The sequence below is a fragment of the Rana temporaria genome, chromosome 5 (genome assembly GCF_905171775.1).
Source record: "Rana temporaria chromosome 5, aRanTem1.1, whole genome shotgun sequence".
NCBI lineage: Eukaryota > Metazoa > Chordata > Amphibia > Anura > Ranidae > Rana > Rana temporaria.
This window is the reverse complement of record NC_053493.1, coordinates 393,162,311-393,180,626: the sequence shown is the minus strand read 5'-3', so window position 1 is coordinate 393,180,626 and position 18,316 is coordinate 393,162,311. Positions and strand designations below refer to the sequence as shown.

Sequence of the window (18,316 nt, the reverse complement as noted above, 5' to 3'; positions counted from 1 at the left end):
TCAGGAAAAAGAATACTTGCAGAGAAGTGTGGAGGATCTAGAGAAAATCCATCCATCGTATTTTAAAGATTTCTGGTAGGTGACTCCAAATCTCTGATATTTTGCAGTGCAGCCTGATATTATGGGAGCGGACGCGTGTGTTCATCGCTGCAGGGAGTAACCCGACTTCTTCCGTAAGGCACTAATGTGCAGCGTGGAAGCCTTAATGGAAGCGGTCTATTTGTCCTATACAGTATTTGGTGACAGCCACAAAGAGGAGACAATGTTACACTGGACTCATAGGCCCAGATTCTCGAAGGCGTTACGACGGCGCAACACCATTAGCGCCGTCGTAACTCCTCATCTGGCCCCGGGTATCTATGCGACTGATTCTTAGAATCAGTTGCGCATAGGTACCCATTAGATCTGACAAGCGTAAGGCTGTTACGCTGTCAGATCTTAAAAGTAATTTTTTTTCCCGCCGCTAGGTGTCGCATCGTCGCTTTTCCCCGTCGTCTATGCAAATGAGGTAAGTACGGCGATTCCCGAACATACGCGAGGTCGACGTAGCGAATTAACGTCGTTTGCGTAGCGTACCCGATTATTATTAGCAGGGGCAACCAATGTTAACTATGGCCGTCGTTCCCGCGTCGAATTGAATCAAAATTACGTCGTTTGCGTAAGACGTCCGTGAATGGCGCTGGACGCCATTTACGTATACATCTAGGCAAATGACGTCGGGGCGACGTCTTTTATCGCAATGCACGTCGGGTAATTTACCCGACGGAGCATGCGCAGTACGCTCGGCGCGGGAGCGCGCCTAATTTAAATGGTGCCCGCCCCATTTGAATTGGGCGGGCTTGCGCCGAGCAATCTAACGATACACCGCCGCAAGTTTACAGGTAAGTGTTCTGAGAATCAGGATTTAAACCTGTAGACCTGCGGCGGTGAAACGTAGAGCTCATACATTACGCTGCCCAGGAGCAGCGCTAATGTATGAGAATCTGGGCCATAGCTTGGAGGGACAGTGTAAATTTACTCCGTCCCAATCCAGATCTGGCTTGATACCATTGTATTGCTTTGATAATGACAGCTGCATAGGAGAGAGACAATACACTAAATAGATGTGTAATGCCGGTGGCAGTGCGTCCATAAAGGGCGCTGCCTCCTCTCTCCTGCCGCCCCTCTATCACCATAGATAGATTCATGCATTGCATGAATCTATCTATGGTCGCCGCTGCCATCCCCTGTTCAGGTGCCCGGCCCCTTGTCGGGCACCTGAATTACAGCAGTGGGGTATTTTTTGGAAGCACCTAAATAGAGCCGTACGATCTAATAGGCGTCCAAAACAGTGAACAGTGGGCGCCATGCTGGGCGTTCGCTGTTCACTCAGCTTTGTGTTAGGAAAGCGAATGAATCGCTTTCCTAACACTGAACCGCCTCTCAGCCAACCAGGTACTCGGGTCTGTTGCCTGTCACCTGATTGGCTGAAACGACAGGCGCTGTGATTGGACGCCGCCTATCAGGCATCCAATTATAGCAGAGGATGAGAAGAGAGGGCGGGAGAAGAGATCGAGGCGCATGGAGGACATCGCCGCCATGACCCGATGCCCCACCAAGACAGTTGCACAGTAGTGGCAGTTGATGGGCACAGTAGTGGCAGTTGATGGGCACACTGGTGGCAGTTGATGGGCACATTAGCAGCAGTTGATGGGCGCAGTATTGGCAGTTGATGGGCACACTGGCAGAAGTTGATGGGAACAGTAGCGGCAATTGATGGGCACACTGGCAGCAATTGATGGGGCACAGTAGCGGCAATTGATGGGTACAGTGTCAGCAGTTGATGGGTACAGTAGCTGCGGTGGATGGCACAGTGGAGGTGAGTTCATGGGAACAGTAGCGGCAATTGATGGGCACACTGGCAGCAATTGATGGGGCACAGTAGCGGCAATTGATGGGTACAGTGTCAGCAGTTGATGGGTACAGTAGCTGCGGTGGATGGCACACTGGCGGTGAGTGATGGGCACCAGGGGCGGACTGACAACTCATGGGGCCCCCGGGCAATAGAAGATTATGGGGCCCCTGGGCTTACAGATGGCCACCACGCCAGGAGGCATAGAAGAGGCAGGGCAACTAAAATCTCGGGATTTTCACATCAAAAGCATGTCGGTTTCGGACATATCAGGGAGAGATCTAAAAAAAACATAGATTTTTACATACTGTCCCTGGTTTTACTGAGCCTGGCAACCCTGATGGGGCCCCCTAACGGCATGGGGCCCTCGGGCAGTGCCCGAGTGACTCAATGGTCAGTCCGCCCCTGATGGGCACAGTGTCAGCAACTGATAGGCACAGTGTCAACAATTAATAGATACAGTAGCTGCGTTTGATCGCACAGTGGCGGCAATTTATGGGTACAGTGGCTGCGTTTTATGGGCACAGTGGCTGCGTTTTGGCACAGTGGCTGCGTTTGATGGGCACAGTGGCGGCAATTGATGGGCACAGTGGTGGCAATTGATGGGCACAGTAGCTGTGTTAAAATGGGCACAGTGACTGCAATTTATGTTTTTTTTTTAGTTTGTTTGCGCCCCGCCCAAAATTTTGAGCACCAGCCACCACTGTCTAAGAGTATGGCCCCATACACATGAAAGGATTTATCCGCAAATACGGTCCAGCGGACCGTTTCCACGGATAAATCCTCTCGGGGATTTCAGCGGATTTCCATGCGATGGAGTGTACTCACCATCGCATTGAAATCTGCGCCGAAATCCTCTGGCGATGACGTGTCGCGCCGTCGCCGCGATTATGACGCGGCGACGTGCGCGACGCTGTCATATAAGGAATTCCACGCATGCGTCGAATCATTACGACGCATGCGGGGGATCCCTTCGGACGGATGGATCCGGTGAGTCTATACAGACCAGCTGATCCATCCGTTGGGATGGATTCCAGCGGATAGATTTGTTTAGCATGTCAGCAAATATCCGATCTGCTGGAATCCATCCCAGGGGATAAATATCCGCGGAAACAGATCCGCTGGAGTGTACACACCATAGGATCTATCCGCTGAAACCCATTCGCTGGGATTTTTCAGCGGATGGATTCTATCGTGTGTATGGGGCCTAAGAGTATGAGTATAGAGTAGTGACCATTGGTTTTGATGACTGCCAATTTATAGGGGATGTTTTCTTCTGGCTGCCAATGTAAAAGAGGACTTGTGTCACTAACTTCCAGTGTAAAATAGATACATAGCTCTTACTGAGTGTGCAGTATGGGCTTCTGCCCACCACCAGGGCTGGACTGGGCCAAAAATTTGGCCCTGGACTTCATCCAGACCGGCCCACTTTAATTCAATAAAATGCAAAATCACGCCCACCAAAAGGCCCCTACATCCATTATTGTATATCATTAGAGGGTGAGAGAGAGGGGAATGAGAGATAGAGGGAGGGTTGATGGAAAGGGGGTGAGCGAGGGGGGTGAGTGTAAGAAAAAGAGAGTGAGTGTAAAAGAGAGGGGGTGAGTGTAGGACCCCTTTTTACACTGAGGCGGTTTTTAGGCGCTTTTGGGCTAAAAATAGCGCCTGTAAAGCGACTGAAAAACGCTTCCGCTGCAGTCCCAGTGTGAAAGCCTGAGTGCTTTCACACTGGGGTGCTGCCAGGGCGTTAGAAAAAGTCCTCCAAGCAGCATCTCTGTTTTAAAAAACGGCCCACTAAGCCATCGGCCCACCGGGAAACTCCCTGTAGTCCCTATGGCCAGTCCATCCCTGCCCACCACTAGTGATAAAGGCTATAATTAATGAGGCAATATAGGCTGCTTGCCAACGCCATCAATGGTGATAAAGGCTAGAATGAATAGTGCAGTATAGGCTGCTGGCATCCAGTGTATGGTGCTGAGTACTGAAGAAAGAAGCCATATCTATGCTTTCATATGCGGCCTTGTGATCTCTACTTACGCGGCTTGTTCCTTTTTATATGCATCAGTAAATAATGAAAAATCTCAGTTTTGACTGTAGTGTTTCATTACTAAACACAGGCTGAGTGCAAATGTCTCGTACATAATTCTGCCATTCGTCCATTATATTGGAAAGCTTCCTTCCGAAGTCTTATTTCACTTCATTGTCTCCTCATTTGACTTCTGTGTGCCAGTCGGAATCGCACTGACACAGTTTATCAATTTGCCTATTAGGCCGTTCATTACTCTTCCTTTAGTCTGTCTCTTCTGATTCCATCACTGTGACCCAACCACCCAGCCTCTGTATTTTTTGATTTGTGGCTCCTGAGATTATTCTCCTTTTGTACTGTATGCTTTGAGACTATTGATTGAGAATGTAGTTCAGCCCCCAGTTCTTTAATGAAATAAGTGAGTCAACAGTACTTCTCATGGCTCCCGGGGCTATTAAAGCATAGCGTGGATTCCACAGATGTTAAGTATTGATTACTGTTGGTTGGGTAAGAATGATTTGGAGCCGTGCTTTGTTTTCCACAGTCAGTCATTTTCTATAGGATGAAGGGAACTAAGGGCCAGATTCTCGTACCTTTGCGGCGGCGCAACGTAACCCGTTTACGTTTCAACGCCGCAAGTTTTCAGTGTAAGTGCCTGATCCACAAAGCACTTACCTGTAAACTTGCGGCGGTGTATCGTAAACACGTCCGGCGCAAGCCCGCCCAATTCAAATGGGGCGTGTACCATTTAAATTAGGTGCGCTCCCGCGCCGGACGTACTGCGCATGCTCAGTTTGGAAATTCCCGCCGTGCTTTGCGCGATGTGACGTCATTTTTTAGAACGACGACGTGCGTAGCGTCCATTCGTATTCCCGGACGTCTTACGCCAAAACAAAAAAAAATTGAAATTCGACCCGGGAACGACGGCCATACTTTAACATGGCTCGACTAAAGTTAAGCCATGTTAAAGCAGGTGTAAATTTGCGACGGGAAAAAAATTACTAGCGACGACGTAACGAACGCGAAAACCGCTGTGGATCGCCGTAAATGCTCATTAGCATACCCGACACAGGAAAATGACGCAAACTCCACCCAGCGGCGGCCGAGGTACTGCATCCTAAGATTTGACGGTGTAAGTCAATTATACCTGTCGGATCTTAGGGCTATCTATGCGGAACTGATTCTATGAATCAGTCGAATAGATATTCTGAGAGATACGACGGCGTATCAGAGATACGCCGTCGTATCTCTTCTGTGAATCTGGCCCTAAGTTTGACAGTTTTTGTGCAAAAAAACATATATACCGTATATACTTGAGTATAAGCCGACCCGAATATACCTAATTTTACCACAAAATAATGGGAAAGCGTATTGACTCGAGTATAAGCCTAGGGTGTCCATCTGCATGCCTCACTGTGTCCATCTGCATGCCTCACTGTGTCCATCTGCATGCCTCACTGTGTCCATGCCTCACTGTGTCCATCTGCATGCCTCACTGTGCCCATGCCTCACTGTGCCCATGTCTCACTGTGTCCATCTGCATGCCTCACTGTGCCTATTCCTCACTGTGCCCATGCCTCACTGTGCCCATGCCTCACTGTGTCCATGACTAGACAGACGTTTAACATGGGAGTCTATGGAAGGGGTGCCCAGATTTGAAAAATCGGCGCTCCCCAGCCATAGTTCCTTTAGATAACAAACACTGCACACTTGTAGAGGAGAAATTGGTCTACATGTGTGCCAAGTTCCGGGTCCAGGGGACCTACGACCGTCCGGTACCGGGTCACCAAATTCACTGGAAAAATGACCGTTTAACATGGGAGTCTATGGAAGGGGTGCCCGGCTTTGAAAAATCGTTGCTTTTTTTTAGCTGACATGTGGGGGGGCCGGCTCCCCCCCGCGACTGCAGCGATGAGCGCCGCGGAATCGGAGTGCCGAGCGCCGCGGTACAAGAGGAGGGGGGTTACGGGGTGACACCGCAGCACCATCCATCCCCTCCTCTCACAGCCACGGGCTGTTAGCGGTGGTCGACAGTCGGCACACAGGCACAGCCCCCTCCTCTCTGTTTGTGTGTACAGAGGGGGAGGGGCCGAGGGGACCTTCTGTCCATGTGCCGTGGCGCTGCCTGCGATGATCTGAGGTACTGAATGGGGAGGGGGGTGTTTGCACCTGGGGGGATTTCACTCAAGGGGTGGGGGGGATTTACTAAGGGGGTGTTTGCACTGAGGGGGTTTTCACTAAGGGGGGTTTGCACTGAGGGGGGGGGGTGTTTGCACTGGGGGGTTGCACCGAGGGGGTTTGCACTGAGGGGGGGTTGCACTGAGGGGGGGTTGCACTGAGGGGGGGTGTCTGCACTGAGGGGGTGTCTGCACTGAAGGGGGGTCTGTGTAACATGCAGGGGTCCAGAGGTGCAGGTAGCTGTGTAATGTAAAAGGGGTGCAGTGATGCAGGGTTCTGTGTAATGTAAAGGGTGCAGAGGGCTGTGTAGTGTAAAAGGGTCCAGAGGTGCAGGGGGCTATGTGATGTAAAGGGGTGCAAAGGTGCAGGCGGCTGTGTAATGTAAAAGGGGTGCAGTGATGCAGGGTGCTGTGCAATGTAAAAGGGTCCAGAGATGCAGGGTGCTATGAGATGTAAAGGGGTCCAGAGGTGCAGGGTGCTGTGTAATGTAAAGGGGTCCAGAGGTGCAGGGTGCTGTGTAATGTAAAGGGGTTCAGAGGTGCAGGGGGCTATGTGATGTAAAGGGGTCCAGTGATGCCTATTTACCAAAAATAGGTAGAAGAATACGTATCGGCCTAAACTGAGGATTTTTTATTTTTTATATATTTTTGGGGGATATTTATTATCGCAAAAAGTAAAAGATATTGCATTTTTTTTAAATTGTCGCTCCAGGTGATCAAATACCACCAAAAGAAAGCTCTATTTGTGGGGAAAAAAGGACGCCAATTTTGTTTGGGAGCCACGTCGCACGACCGCGCAATTGTCAGTTAAAGCGACGCAGTGCCGAATCGCAAAAACTGCCCGGGTCCTTTAGCTGCCTAAAGGTCCGGGTCTTAAGTGGTTAAAAGTCAGCAGCTATGCTTTTTGTAGCTTAATAAACTGAAAAATGGGTGAAACTCCGCTTTAAACTGCCCCCTAGATGGCGCTTTTCCCATTCTACACACAAGATCGGTAGGGGAAATCTCATGCGATTCAGCCAGGAATCGCACCGCATTCCTGTTCAATTTGCTTGCGATTCTTCGCAATGCTATTTGCGCCTTTTTATTTTGTACCGCAAAATATTGGTTTTGATATTGGGAGCATTTGGACAAGTACCGATACTCACGGAAATGCTGGATATCGGCACTGATACCGGTATCAGTGCATCTCTAGTTAAAATTGTTTTCATAAATGAAGCCTGCATGTCAGCGCTCCTGCTACACAAGATGACAGCTATTTTCTTTACATTACATCATAAAAGCAGCCCAGGAATTTCTGAGCATGATTGCACATTCTTCAACAGGTAGAAGAGGAAAACATCCTGGGGTAGATTCAGGTACATTTGCGCCCTCTTACGGAGGCGCAGCGTACCGTTTTTACGCTACACCTCCGTAAATTACCTGCGCTACGCTTCATTCACGAAGCAGTAGCTCCGTAATTTGCGCGGGCGCTCCGTAAAAATAGCCGGCGTAAGCGCGCGTAATTTAAATGATCCCGTAGGGGGCGTGGATCATTTAAATTAGGCGCGTTCCCGCGCCGAACGTAGTGCGCATGCTCCGTCGGGAAACTTTCCCGACGTGCATTGCGGTAAATGACGTCGCAAGGACGTCCAGCGCCATTCACGATTCACTTACGCAAACAACGTAATTTTTAAAAATCGCGACGCGTGAACGACGGGTATACGTAGCATTGGCTGCCCCTGCTAATAGCATGGGCAGCCTTACGTAGAAACCGACGAACGCAAACGACGTAAAATGCGTACGCCGGGCGCACGTACGGTTGTGAATCGGCGTGAGTATGCAATTTGCATACTCTACGCTGACCACTACGGGAACGCCACCTAGCGGCCATCGTAAGAATGCAGCCTACGATACGACGGCATAAGAGCCTTATGCCAGTCATATCTTAGGCTGCAGTCGGCGTAACGAGCTTTCTGAATACAGAAAAGTCGTTACGCCGGCGCAACTAAGCAATTGCGCTGCGTATCTATGGATACGCAGACGCAATTGCTTACTGAATCTACCCCAATGTATGTATTACATTTAGTAAATCAGCTATAAATATAACTGGAAAAATGAAAAATTCACAACAAATAGGTCATAAGCGGAGAATGTGAACTTTTCTAGCGGCAAATAATTTCATCCTCTGGTTCAGTGTCTTTCGGAATCCTATCCAGTATCAGGCAATTATTTTTCTGCTCCTCGAGCCCAGACTGGCCCGGCCTGTGTAGATAAAGGATTCCTTAATCAGATATATCAGTTTTGCCTGACTGCTGCTATCTTTGTCATCCACAAAGCTGAAAGCTTTATCATGTGGGCTACAAGGCAAACACTGAAACAGTGTCACGCAACAGAATCCAGCGCGGCGTAACCTGACCGGACCTGTCACATATCACTGAACAGGAGACTCCGAAACCTGAGCTCACTATTACTGGGGGAATAAAGGAGCGCCGGACCTCAGGGGCATGCGTCTTTATAAATAAGGTCTGATAATAGTAATATTTCCTGCCAGGCTGTCTAATGTACGAAAAAAAGTAATATAGACATTTAGGCCTTTAGCAAACTGCTCAAGTCAACCTGTCAATCAATTAAAGTGTATGTATACCCAAAGAAAGAACTTCTCTTATTTGCTCTCTTGTAGCTGGATTCAGGTAGGGTTACGTCGGCGTATCAGTAGATACGCCGTCGTAACTCTAAATCTACACCGGCGTAAATTTAAGCATATTCTGGAAACCAGATACGCTTAAATTAGGCTAAGATACGAGCGGCGTAAGTCTCCTACGCTGGCCGCTAGGTGGCGCTTCAAGCAAGCTTTGCCATAGACTTCTATGGAGGCTTTGAAGATGCTTTAAAGCACAACTAAAGCTACATGGGGTATAATTTTTGAAGTGAAGCCGCAGCAAAGCAAAAGCAAGGTGGAAACCAGACTGTAAGTTAACCATTTTATTTAGTGACAGGATTTTTGACTGGCCTTCAGAGAGCTTTAACAAAGCCTGTCTGAATCCATGTTTTGAAGCTGTAAACTAGCCGTTATTGTGTGTTGAAGCCAAAGCAAGTGTAAATGAGCCCTAAGTGTTGTCACCATAGCACAGGAAGTGTTTTCCTGGGAGGATCATCAGGTTAAAGCAAAGTTCCAATCCCCCAAATACTTTTTTTTCCTCTGTAATTGTTTAACCACTTCCCCACCGCCGGCCGTCATATGACGTTCTGGACTTTCGGGAGGGATATTTCTTTTCAGCCGGTGATTCTGCACACCATAAGAACGATCATAGCGGCAGTTCCACCGCTTGATCATTCTTATAGGTGACTGCCGCCATCCGGTGCTTCTCTGGGCTCTCCCGTGCCATCGGGGGCCTTGAGAACGAATCGGCCGGTGCCGGATGGCGAGGATAGAGATGGCCGGTGACCAGATGGAAACCCTTTCCACTTGGGCTTGGACCGGCTAGGCCGCATTCCGCCCCTTGAGACAGACACTGTCAACTGGGCTGAGACCTTCTCCACTACGCGCCGCAGTCACCCATGAGCGTTTGGCCTCCTTCCACTGGGGTTGTTGTAAACTGTTGTACCTTGACTTCAATACAAGTCTTTCAACTGTATCTGGACTGTGTGTATATTACTGCCACCACACCATACTGCACCCACCCACACGCCTGTGGGTCCCTAACTGCCTCCCAGGGGTAAAGGGGTGCTACACTCATCATAAGCTAACTAACCATACAACTTCTCTTATATGATATTTTCAAAATTTGATTCAAGTTCTTTAACCACTTCAGCCCTGGAGGATTTGGCTGCCCAATGACCGGGCCATTTTTTGCAATCCGGCACTGAGTCGCTTTAACTCACAATTGCGATGTTCCAACCAAACAAAATTGACGTCCCTTTTCCCACAAATAGAGCTTTTTTTGGGTGGTATTTAATCACCTAATCAAAACGTAAATTTTAAGAAAAAAAGCAATATTTTTTACTTTTTGCTACGATAAATATCCCCAAAAAATATATAAAAACATTTTTTTCCCTCAGTTTAGTATTCTTCTACATATTTTTGGTTAAAAAAAAAATCGCAGTAAGCGTATATTGATAGGTTTGCGCAAAAGTTATAGCGTCTACAAAATAGGGGATAATTTTATGGCATTTTTATTATTATAATTGTTTTACTAGTAATGGCGGCGATCAGCGATTTTTATCCTGACTGCGATATTGCAGCGGACACATTGGACACTTTTGGGACCATTGTCATTTATACAGCGATCAGTGCTAAACAAAATGCACTGATCACTGTGTAAATGATAATGGCAGTGAAGGGGTTAACCAGTAGGGGGCGAGGAAGGGGTTAAGTGTGTACTAGGGAGTGATTCTAACTGTAAGGGGTCTGGGCTACATGTGACATGACACTGATCACTGCTCCCGATGACAGGAAGCAGTAGATCACTGTCCTGTCACTAGGCAGAACAGGGAAAGGCATCTCCCCGTTCTCCCTCTCCGTGACACAATTGCAGGACACCAGTGGACATCGAGTCCGCGGGTCCCTGGGGCACGCCCGCTAGGCGGCAGGTTCAAAGCATCGTACCTGTACTACGTTGCTTTGCCTGCCTGTGCCATTCTGCCGACATAGATGTGCGTTAGGCAGTTGGCAAGCGATTAAGATATTGAAATATAATTTGGTTCCTTGAGTCTTTTGTTCATGAATGACGGATCTAATCCAAATTAGACATGTGCATTTTGTTTCGTTACGAATTCGGACACATTTTTCATTATTCGGAAAGTCGTATGCATCAGAATTTCCGAATTACAAAATTAATGAATTTAAACAAATTTGAAAAAACGCGAACGAAATTCGAATTCGAATCGAATTTGAAAACAAATTCGAATCGAATTTGAAAAAAATAGAAATCGATTTTCTAAAAACGACAATAAAATAGAATATAAAACAATAAAGCAATAGAATCAAAAAGGATAGAATAGAAGTTAATAGAATGAATGTAATAAAATAGAACATGACAGTCTTCCGAAATTCGAATAGTATAAATTTGAATTCTAGAATAGATTGGAAAATAATTAAAATTTATGGAAACTAAAATATAAAAGAATAGAAAAACAATAGAACAGAATAGAATCAATTATAATATATATTATATTTTATTCTATTCTCTTGTTTTTCTTTTCTATTCCATTCTAATCTTTTCTATTCGAATTTGAATTCATTTTATACGAAATTCGAATTTCTTATTGAATGAAATCGAATTTGAATAGAAAAGATTATAAAAGATTAGTTTCATATTAGAATTTGAAATTTTTTTGACCGAATTCCTAAAAAGTCGATCAAATTTGAAAAATTTAATTCGATTAGAAAAAATCTACCGCATTTAAAAAAAATCTACTAAATTAGAAAAAACTACCACATCCAAATTTTTATTACATATAACCATTTTCCAAAATAATGGAAAAGTTAATAAACTAGAAAAAAAATAGAACAGAATAGAATCAATTATAATATATATTATATTTTATTCTATTCTCTTGTTTTTCTTTTCTATTCGAATTTGAATTAATTTTATACAAAATTCGAATTTGATTTTGAATGTAAAAGATTATAAAATATTTGTTTCATATTAGAAATTGAAACATTTTTGAACGAATTCCTAAAAAGTCGATCAAATTTGAAAAATGTAATTCGATTAGAAAAAATCTACCGCATTTGAAAGAAATCGACTAAATTGGAAAAAACTACCACATTCGATTTTTTTTTACATATAACCATTTTCCAAAATTCGAATTTCATATAGAATGAATTTGAATACAAAAGATTTGTATAAAAAATAATAGAAAAGAATATACTAGAAAAACATATATTCGATTTTATTCTATTCTGTGCTATTGTTTTTCTATTCTGTGCTATTGTTTTTCTATTCTGATCTATTCTTTTCTATTTTCTATTCTATTCTAATCTGTTCTATTCTAATTCAAAATCATTCTATACGAATTTCGAATTTCAGGAAATGGTTATATATAGTTTTGTTTAAATGTGGTAGCATTATTTCGAATTTGATCATTTTTTTTTCGAATTCGGTTGATTTGTTTTCGAATGCGTTAGAATTATTTCGAATGCGGTAGAATTTTTTTTGAATACGAAATGAATCCCGAAAACGAATGTAATGAATGCAACGAACTTAACTAAACAAATTTAATTAAATAACGGATCAAAACGAAACAGAACAAATTTTTTCATCCTGCACATGTCTAATCCAAATCAATCTGTCACATGCAGTAAAAGAACAGTGCTGAAGAGCAAACTGTTAAGTGAAAGCATCTTGCACAACAAATGGATTTCAGACAATTAACAGCCTATGTGGCATTTTATCAATCCATATAGTCAGGGAAGTAAATGGGTAATTACTATTACAAAGAAATATTGAATTCTGATGTGATTAATACACAGAATGATAGCATTTGTTTATGAATTTAGATCCTCTTTAACGCTGGTCAGAAGTTAGCAATATATAACTTTAACTGCAATAATTATAACTTTATTGAATTAGCATTTACGTACCAAAAATACAACAAAAATGATTGTTCTAATATGCACAAGGTACATGAACTCTATGTAATGTAATTTTTAGTGAATTAAAAACATCTTCAACACTAAAAATTAGCAAATAATTTCCTGCAATGAAAACTGTACATGCACTTTGCTTCAGTGAATTGACCCTGAAGTCCTTTCCGTTTCACATGCACCATCCAGCCATTTTCCTGGAGCCTGTATAAGGTTAATCTGCAACCCAGTTCTCAATTATAAAGCATTTATAAATAGAGGGAGAAGAAAGGCCGGTGGACCCGTTAAACTCCACTCATTCAATAATACATTTCCCTGAGGTCACAGTCTAATTAGCTTTTGATGAGGCTGTCTTTCTTTGACTTTGCCCACTGGGTTCCGTACGCCGCTATCCTGCTCATCCACAGCAAGCAATATTTCCTTTGTGTCTGTTTTGAATTTACTTCCTCTAAATGTTCTGTATGTATTGGTGTCACAATGACTCAACGTGCAGATGCTGCCCTAACCTGCTTCGGGCTGGAGGTGGCCTATAAAACAGAATAAAGAGAACTCTATTTGCAACCAAAATCCTTTCAATAGACCCCCCCCCCCCCATGAATCTGAGACCCAAAGTGGAATTATCAGTCGGCCTATACCAGGCATGTCCAATATCTGGCCCGGGGGCCAAATGCGGCCCCCCTGTTGATTTAATATGGCCCCCCTGGGGATTTGGATATACAGGGAGTGCAGAATTATTAGGCAAATGAGTATTTTGACCACATCATCCTCTTTATGCATGTTGTCTTACTCCAAGCTGTATAGGCTCGAAAGCCTACTACCAATTAAGCATATTAGGTGATGTGCATCTCTGTAATGAGAAGGTGTGTGGTCTAATGACATCAACACCCTATATCAGGTGTGCATAATTATTAGTCAATTTCCTTTCCTTTGGCAAAATGGGTCAAAAGAAGGACTTGACAGGCTCAGAAAAGTCAAAAATAGTGAGATATCTTGCAGAGGGATGCAGCACTCTTAAAATTGCAAAGCTTCTGAAGCGTGATCATCGAACAATCAAGCGTTTCATTCAAAATAGTCAACAGGGTCGCAAGAAGCGCGTGGAAAAACCAAGGCGCAAAATAACTGCCCATGAACTGAGAAAAGTCAAGCGTGCAGCTGCCAAGATGCCACTTGCCACCAGTTTGGCCATATTTCAGAGCTGCAACATCACTGGAGTGCCCAAAAGCACAAGGTGTGCAATACTCAGAGACATGGCCAAGGTAAGAAAGGCTGAAAGACGACCACTGAACAAGACACACAAGCTGAAACGTCAAGACTGGGCCAAGAAATATCTCAAGAATTATTTTTCTAAGGTTTTATGGACTGATGAAATGAGAGTGAGTCTTGATGGGCCAGATGGATGGGCCCGTGGCTGGATTGGTAAAGGGCAGAGAGCTCCAGTCCGACTCAGATGCCAGCAAGGTGGTGGCGGAGTACTGGTTTGGGCTGGTATCATCAAAGATGAGCTTGTGGGGCCTTTTCGGATTGAGGATGGAGTCAAGCTCAACTCCCAGTCCTCCTGCCAGTTTCTGGAAGACACCTTCTTCAAGCAGTGGTACTGGAAGAAGTCTGCATCCTTCAAGAAAAACATGATTTTCATGCAGGACAATGCTCCATCACCCGCGTCCAAGTACTCCACAGCGTGGCTGGCAAGAAAGGGTATAAAAGAAGAAAATCTAATGACATGGCCTCCTTGTTCACCTGATCTGAACCCCATTGAGAACCTGTGGTCCATCATCAAATGTGGGATTTACAAGGAGGGAAAACAGTACACCTCTCTGAACAGTGTCTGGGAGGCTGTGGTTGCTGCTGCACGCAATGTTGATGGTGAACAGATCAAAACACTGACAGAATCCATGGATGGCAGGCTTTTGAGTGTCCTTGCAAAGACAGGTGGCTATATTGGTCACTGATTTGTTTTTGTTTTGTTTTTCAATGTCAGAAATGTATATTTGTGAATGTTCAGATGTTATATTGGTTTCACTGGTAAAAATAAATAATTGAAATGGGTATATATTTTTTTTTTGTTAAAGCGGAGTTCCACCCTATTTTTCAACTTATCAGCATTAGTTTTAACATTGCCCCTTTAAATACATTTGGGATGTTTTTTTTTCTTTTAAAAACTCACGTTTTTATCCCTGAGTGTCATACCCCCCCGCCGCGGCGGAATGGCCTCCCCACCGCATCCAGCGCTGCTATGCCTCCTGGGAGATGTGTGTCATCATCCCCAGGCTGGGCTGAACATCGCAGCCGTGGTTGAACATCTCGGGGGGCGGGAGGGAGGGAGGGCAGTGCCGCCCATAGAGGTGGTGTCCTTCCTCTTCTGCCTCTCTAACTCCTCCCCCGTCCTAGCCCCGCCCCCGTCCTCCCCCCTCCACCACCCGCCCGCCTGCCATCTGTCTCCGGTGCACGGAGGTACAGATCATCAGACAGACAGAGCGGATCTCTGTCTGATAGATCTGTATGTGAGAGCACCGAATGTAGTACAGCCCCGCCTCCCTGTACATAGAAACATCGCTCTGTACTGTGTGTTACAATTCTAGTGCAGGGAGGCGGGGCTGTACTACGATCAGTGTGCTCACATACAGATCTACACAGACCGAGATCCGCTCTGTCATCCTGATCATCTGTAACTCTCCCCACTCTGCACTGGGCACTGATATTGTCACCGCACTGACTGATGTTGTCACCGCACTAATAATGTTGTCACCGCACTGACTGATGTTGTCACCGCACTAATAATGTTGTCACCGCACTAATAATGTTGTCACTGCACTGACTGATGTTGTCACCGCACTAATAATGTTGTCACCGCACTAATAATGTTGTCACCGCACTGATGTTGTCACCGCACTAATAATGTTGTCACCGCACTGACTGATGTTGTCACCGCACTGATATTGTCACCGCACTGACTGATGTTGTCACCGCACTAATAATGTTGTCACCGCACTGACTGATGTTGTCACCGCACTGACTGATGTTGTCACCGCACTGACTGATGTTGTCACCGCACTGATGTCACCGCACTGATGGGCACTAATAATGTTGTCACCGCACCAATGTCACCGCACTAATGTTGTCACCGCACTGATGGGCACTAATAATGCTGTCACCGCACTGATGGGCACTAATGTTGTCACCGCACTGATGGGCACTAATAATGTTGTCACCGCACTGATGGGCACTAATAATGTTGTCACCGCACTGATGGGCACTAATAATGTTGTCACCGCACTGATGGGCACTAATAATGTTGTCACCGCACTGATGGGCACTAATAATGTTGTCACCGCACTGATGGGCACTAATGTTGTCACCGCACTGATGGGCACTAATGTTGTCACCGCACTGATGGGCACTAATAATGTCACCGCACTGATGGGCACTAATAATGTTGTCACCGCACTGATGGGCACTAATAATGTTGTCACCGCACTGATGGGCACTAATAATGTTGTCACCGCACTGATGGGCACTAATAATGTTGTCACCGCACTGATGGGCACTAATGTTGTCACCGCACTGATGGGCACTAATGTTGTCACCGCACTGATATAAGGCACTGGTGCCACTGCACAGATAATGAACTGGTGTCACCGCACTAATGGGCACTGATAATGCACTGGTGGGCACTGACATTTGGGTCTGGTTGTGGTTCTGGGGCCGATGCGGGGAGCTGTGCCGGGGCCGATGCGGGGTGCTGTGCCGGGGCCGATGCGGGGTGCCGAGGCCGATGCGGGGTGCTGTGCCGGGGATGATGCGGTGGGCTGGGGCCGATGCGGGGTGCCGGGGCCGATGCGGGGTGCCGAGGCCGATGCGGGGTGCTGTGCCGGAGACGATGCGGTGGGCAATGTTATGGTGGCAATGTGCTGTGCTGGGGGAAGAAGGAAGCAGGAGGAACTCAGCACAGGGATGGTGGGAACCCCTCATAATGGGGCACAGCGGGTGTGCAGACCCGGGAACTCAGCACAGGGATGGTGGGAACCCCTCATAATGGGCACAGCAGGTGTACAGACCCGGGAACTCAGCACAGGGATGGTGGGAAACTGCCATTCCACTCCTTGTCAGTGAGGGTGTGGTTGCTAGTTCCTTAGCTCCTGTGCTCCAGAGACCAGGGGCTGGAGTGACTTCTCTTCCCCAGGAGGGATGCTGGATCCTGGGGAGGAGCCGGGCGGGGCCCCCCTGGATAGGCCTGTGGAAGATTCTGGGCTTAGCCAAAGGCGAGATGAGTCCCTGTCAGCCTTTAGACAGAGGACTGTCAGCAAGCTGAAGCGGATTGAGAAGGAAGAGGAGAAATTGATGGTTTTGATGGCCGAATTCAGGAAGAAAAAGCAGATTTGTGCAAAAATGTACAGCAAGAAAAGACCGGCTCTGAGACCTGAGCTGAAGGACCTGGAACAAGCTGTAAGGAGGCAGAAGGATTTGCTGTATTCTCTGAAGGAGAAGAGCGGAATATTTAAAGAAAAATATAGGAATGAGGAGCGATTTAATCGCATGAGAAGAGGAGCCGCTTCATGCATGGAGTCAGCAGTGAGTGAGACGGTGGGCCCGGAGGATGAGCCCATCAGTTCAACACCTCGGGAATCTGCTGAGCCCTCAATGGCGGAGGCCTCTGTCCCTCTCCCTCCCCAGCAATGTGGGACATCTCAGGAGGGTGAAGGTTCTGCCATGATGGAGTTTATCACCAGGCTGGAATCCCCTCCTGATGCAACTTCCCCGGATGATGATAAGATGGACACTGTTCCTGGCCCTGTGGAAGACAAACCTGTGCCCAGAGCGAGATCCACCATAAAGTCTGCAACAGCTGGGGATAAATCTGACCCCACCATCAGCCATGACGTCGCTGCGGGGACAACACAGCAAGCAGGTGCAGGTACAGTGTGTGTGCAAGATGGTGTGAACTTTAATGACAATGCATCTGCTAATAACTGTCAGCATCAGTCTGCGGAAAGGTCCATGGACAATACAGTGACTTTGCCTGGACCAGGCACAGCGGCTGTACCTGCGAATGATGGAGGTGATGCTGGGTGCAGTGGTGCCACAACTCTGCAGGAGTCTGCGTTGGACGGGACTGGAGCTGTGTGTACGGAGCGGGGGGAGGGGGTGGGTCCTGCCTCTGCTAATACAATCCCAGCTGAATCAGACGCTTTGCCGGCAGGTTTGAATGTATCTAAGGACAGGACTGCAAATGCTGGGGGTGAAAGGAAATCCTATGCTGGTGTTGCTGCTGCAGGATCTGGGAAGGGGGAACAAGCAGGGAAGGAGCATGGGAATGGGTTGTCTTCCTCCCTGTTTAAAAGGAGGAATGTTGTGCAGCTGAGGTGGGAAGGCGGTGGAATCCCCCCACATAGGAGAGCGGTGGTGGATAAGATTCTACAGATGGGGTTCACGCCCGCAGATATCTTCGCCCTGATCAGTCCGGCAGGTTCCTATGAGTATGATTTGTCCTTTCTCCGCCCGGAGTCTTTGGACATATTTTGGGAGAAATATGAGCGTGTGTGTAGGGGCCTGCCGGACTGGAAGGGGCTCATGCCCAAACTTGTCTCCCGCCAGCCACTCATTAAAGTGGTCACGATTCTGGTCCGTAATGAGTCCATACCACCGGGGGATTTATG

General features: G+C 46.5%; 1 protein-coding gene across 1 annotated transcript in view; it reads left to right on the top strand.

Annotated features, from left to right (window-relative positions):
- The window catches only part of LOC120941515 (transient receptor potential cation channel subfamily V member 6-like), a 199,907-nt gene that overhangs the window by 94,271 nt on the left and 87,320 nt on the right, over positions 1–18,316 (top strand). Inside the window, exon 13 of the mRNA XM_040354950.1 lies at positions 5–75. Coding sequence (XP_040210884.1) covers positions 5–75 — 71 coding nt within the window. The remainder of the gene's footprint in view (positions 1–4; positions 76–18,316) is intronic.